At 33.9% G+C, this 4,329-nt stretch overlaps 2 protein-coding genes across 2 annotated transcripts; both read left to right on the top strand.

The window, feature by feature from the left end:
• Nucleotides 1-65: 65 nt before the first annotated feature.
• Nucleotides 66-1,739, top strand: LOC117113392 (the record flags this gene model as incomplete). Its single annotated transcript, XM_033256709.1, has 1 exon — nt 66-1,739. A coding segment is annotated over one exon (1,674 nt), but the record flags the coding sequence as incomplete, so codon positions are not given.
• A 382-nt stretch (nt 1,740-2,121) lies between these two features.
• Nucleotides 2,122-3,778, top strand: LOC117113393 (the record flags this gene model as incomplete). Its single annotated transcript, XM_033256710.1, has 4 exons — nt 2,122-2,244; nt 2,734-2,873; nt 3,014-3,098; nt 3,634-3,778. Coding segments are annotated over exons 1-4 (436 nt in total), but the record flags the coding sequence as incomplete, so codon positions are not given.
• Between the last annotated feature and the right edge of the window lie 551 nt (nt 3,779-4,329).

Here is a 4,329-nt window from a genome sequence, read left to right as displayed (position 1 = left end):
ATGACTTTCTAAACAATGATGACAAGATTTTGGATTTCTAGAAACCGTTTCATATCCATTTTAAGGATGGTGAATTTTGTAGAGGAGACAATCTTTTTTCCAATCCATTAAACATTCAGCTTCTCATATACATCGATGAGTGTGAAGTTGTCAATCCTCTCGGTTCTAAGGCAGGTCTCCATAAGATTTGTGTTGTCTACTGCACAATACTGAACATACCCCCAAAATACCGTTCAACCTTGGCAAATTGCTTCCTTGTTGCAATGTTCAATGCAAGAGATGTGAAAACATATGGTTATGATGATGTTATGCTTCCCCTTGTAAATGATCTCATAGAGTTAGAGACTGTAGGTGTTTACATTAATAGTGATGTATATAGTGGAATTGTCAAAGGTAGCATTGCTCAACTTACTGGTGACAACCTTGGTGTCAATGGTATTTGTGGATTTGTGGAAAGTTTTGTGGGCAACTATTGTTGTAGGCACTGCAAGATGCATAGAAATGACTTGCAGTATTCGTTAGTTGAGCAACAAGACTTGCTTCGAACACGAGATAATTATGAAGTAGATGTGCTTCAGAATGACCCTTCACAAACTGGTATAAAATCATCATGTCCTTTGAATGAACTTCATAATTTCCATGTAACAAAGAACTTCTCCCCAGACATAATGCATGACCTTTTAGAAGGAGTTTGCAGTTTGGAAGTTCATCTTGTTCTTGCTGCACTTATAGAAGACAACTATTTCACTCTTGATTTATTAAACAGCAGAATTACTAGCTTTGATTATGGTTTATGCGATTTAAAAAATAAACCTTCAGTGATTTCTGCTTCAAAGCTGCGAAACCCAGATAGCGCTGCTCATCAAAAAGCTGCACAGATGTGGTGCTTAATTCGCCATTTGCCTCTTCTGATTGGGGATAAAGTACCTGAAGATAATGAATACTTTGAATTGTTATTGCTACTATTAGACTGCATGGATATCATATTTTCCTATGAGGTAACTGTAGATGATACATACTTTCTTAAGCATGTTATCAAAGATCACCATGAGCACTTTTTGAAGTTATTCCCAATGCGTCATCTAAAGCCCAAGCACCACTTTATGACCCATTACCCTCGACAAATACGCATGCTTGGGCCCCTTAGACACTATTGGGCTATGCGGTTTGAAGCCAAGCATAATTTCTTTAAACGTCTTGGTCATATTGTGTGCAATTTCAGGAACATTCTAAAGACGCTCAGCTACAGACAACAGATGTACTTCTGTTACAATATGATTGGTGGAAAAAATCTGGTTCAGAGAGACCAGGAAGTTGGACCAGGGTCATCTATTCTTCTGGCAAATTTAGAAAATGGTGAAATTTTGGAGAATTTGATGGGTGTCCAATTAATGGATGATATCTATGTTGCAAAGTGGTGTGTTGTGCATGGACAAAGGTATCAAAAGAATATGGTTGTTATTACTAGTAAAACAGACACCCTTGAGCCTGTGTTTCAGAGGATTGTTTATGTGGTTTGTATGGAAAATGGAATTAAATTGATTACTGAGCCATTTCAAATTGTAAAGTTTGATCGACACACCCATTCCTATGTAGTGCAGAAACCTGTAGAGGAAGGAATATATAGCATGACATGTATAGAAGATCTGCTTGATTTCGAGACATATCATGCAGCTAAATCATATGACCAGACACAAGAGCCATATCTTTTTATTACTTTAAGACATCGGATCCACTAGACTTACGTCAAATCATTGAAATGTGCATATATGCAGTCTTTATTTTTATTTTTATTTTTTTGAGTTTCTATAACATAAACTTATTCAAACCTTGTTACATGGGAAATTCAAACGTAACACCCACATTGTGAATACTGTTTAATGATTTACTGATTGATGGGCATCAAAACTTGAGTTGAATATTATTGCTAATAGAAGATGATAAACAGAATACACACATAGATATTCCAAGTAAACTGACACTGTAAGTATTCTACCTTCCATCAAGTATTAATTGAAATATTAACCGAAGCTACCACCCCCCAAGGAATCGCATAAAATCAATTGGGTTGTAATATGTAACGACAAAAAACTGTAATTTGTTCCTTCCATTTTTATATTTCAGCATCCACAGAAGCGCAGTCATACAGAAGAGACATTGTCCACTGAAGATGAGAGCATGAGCAGTTCTAGCTCCTCACATTCAATTGAAAAAAATATTGGAAAGAAGGTCAAGTCTGACTTCGTAAGTGTCACTAGGAAGCTAGAATGTAGAATATTTAGTAATAACTTGTAGCATTTATTTTGGTATAATATTAAACTAGGATTTTTTACGTGCCAAACCAAACATCCTCTAAGACTTGTTTACTATGGGAAGACATTTTTTTATAACTTGTTTAGCCAATGTGCAGCCCGCAAATATTGATGGTTTGGAATAAAATAAAATTTTATTTTTGATCAATTAGCACACCCACCGCCACTAAAAAATGGAAATTTCAATAAAAAATATAAAACTTATTTTATTTTCTCCTCTGTCGGGATGGTTTTGGCAAGCTATCTGCTTTAAAAAAAAAAAAGTTTATGCTTATCTCAAGCTTTAAAAAATAAGTTTCGTGAAACAAGGATTAAAAAATCTTGCCTTATTCTTATCCTCCATAAAAATTGTATAATTTTAAAAAGCAAAACAAAAAAATTGAATTGTTTATTAGACTGAAAGTGTTTTCTATCTTTTTAGAATGTTCGAGCTTTGCTGGAGAATTCTCATGTTGGGCGATCAATCATTGCCGAAATAGATAGTGATGGAATGACAAGAAAAAGTAGATTACAATTTGTTAGGATTGTTGTTGCTGAAATCATCAATCACTTTGGAGATAGGTATTAATTGTTCTATGATTGTCTTCAATAGTGTGATGATATTCTGTGGAATTATTATTTATTTATATAAATGTCATTGTTACTATCATATTTCATAATGTAATCACTCCCTTGTTGTAACTCATTTTCACTATCAACAGACCCAGCTGTGAAGTAAAGAAAAGAATGGCTAGGGCCATCATTGAGGAGTTCCCATCACTAAAGGATGATGAGGGCCATGGATTTGTAAGTCTATAACCGACTCAAAGTTATTATTTATGAATCCCTATATTTTTTCTGCACCCCAACCCCACCATTTTTCATAGATTCGTACAGTAGTACACTGTAGTAGGGCACTTTCCAATTTTTTTTAATAAGGCATGAAAAAACTATTGTTTATTTGCTCTCACCATTTGAAAAATGATGGTGTGCCTGAAAAAAGTATTTCTTTCAGCCATCTGCTGCTTACTGATGACATCTTTCTCATGACTATAGTGATCCAGAATTTCAAATTTAAAGACTGTAGTAACTATTAATTTATTATCAATAAACATAAAACTGACTTTAGTAATGATGATTTTAATTATTTTCACAATGTTGGGAATATTATGAAAGAAAATCAAAATTTTTATATATGCCAAAATAGTATTCCTAAAGCTATTGCGAAATAATAGTCTAATCAATTTAAGAAAACAAGTTAAAAGAGGCAAACTAAAAGCTAGCTATACGAAAATGAAAAGCTATATAAGAGCTATATTAAGAATAAGGTTTCACTTTACAGGAGGCATGGTACACACCTGGAAAGGGCAGGCATTCTGCCACGGGTTGGATTGAAGAGCGTTTAAGGAACGTCAGACGTAGTTATGTAAAACCTATTTCTTCAACTAGTTCTTCCAGTTCTTCATTAGTTTCTGCCACCTTGCAAGGTATGGTTTTTCTACTAAAATGAGTATAAACCTTGCTTGCTGTTATATGGTGCCTACTTTTATGTTTACTTGGCAACATGTTTCTTAAATACATTGTTACGCTTGCCACTTAAGGGAGAGATGAAGACATTGTATTAGTGCACTCTCTAAAACTATTGGTCTACATGGTTCTATTCATTCAAATCAGAAAATTTGAAAGTATATATCTATCCCTGGTTCTTAATTAATTTCTTTGACAGTCCAATTTTTTTTTTTAGAGAAGCTCTCGCGGGCCAAATGGAATCGCACCTATTTGAGACAATATTACAATATTTCGTTAGGTCTATGCATAACAAATTTCAATAACACAGACTATGAAGATTAATGTGCATTATTTTATATATATATATATTTTGGTCCATTTTGGTCATTTTATGTAATTTATCAGATTATTTTATTTTAATTATAATGAAAATGTATTATGTAATTTTTTTTTCCTCGCAGGCCAGATTAAATGACCATGCGGGCCAAATTTGGCCCGCGGGCCGCCTATTAAGAACTAGGGATATATA

The sequence above is a fragment of the Anneissia japonica genome, unplaced genomic scaffold (genome assembly GCF_011630105.1).
Source record: "Anneissia japonica isolate Jap-2015-1 unplaced genomic scaffold, ASM1163010v1 scaffold68082_len4329_cov267, whole genome shotgun sequence".
NCBI classification, from domain to species: Eukaryota; Metazoa; Echinodermata; class Crinoidea; order Comatulida; family Comatulidae; genus Anneissia; species Anneissia japonica.
Note: the sequence above shows the minus strand (reverse complement) of the source record. Positions and strands in the feature narration are given on the sequence as shown.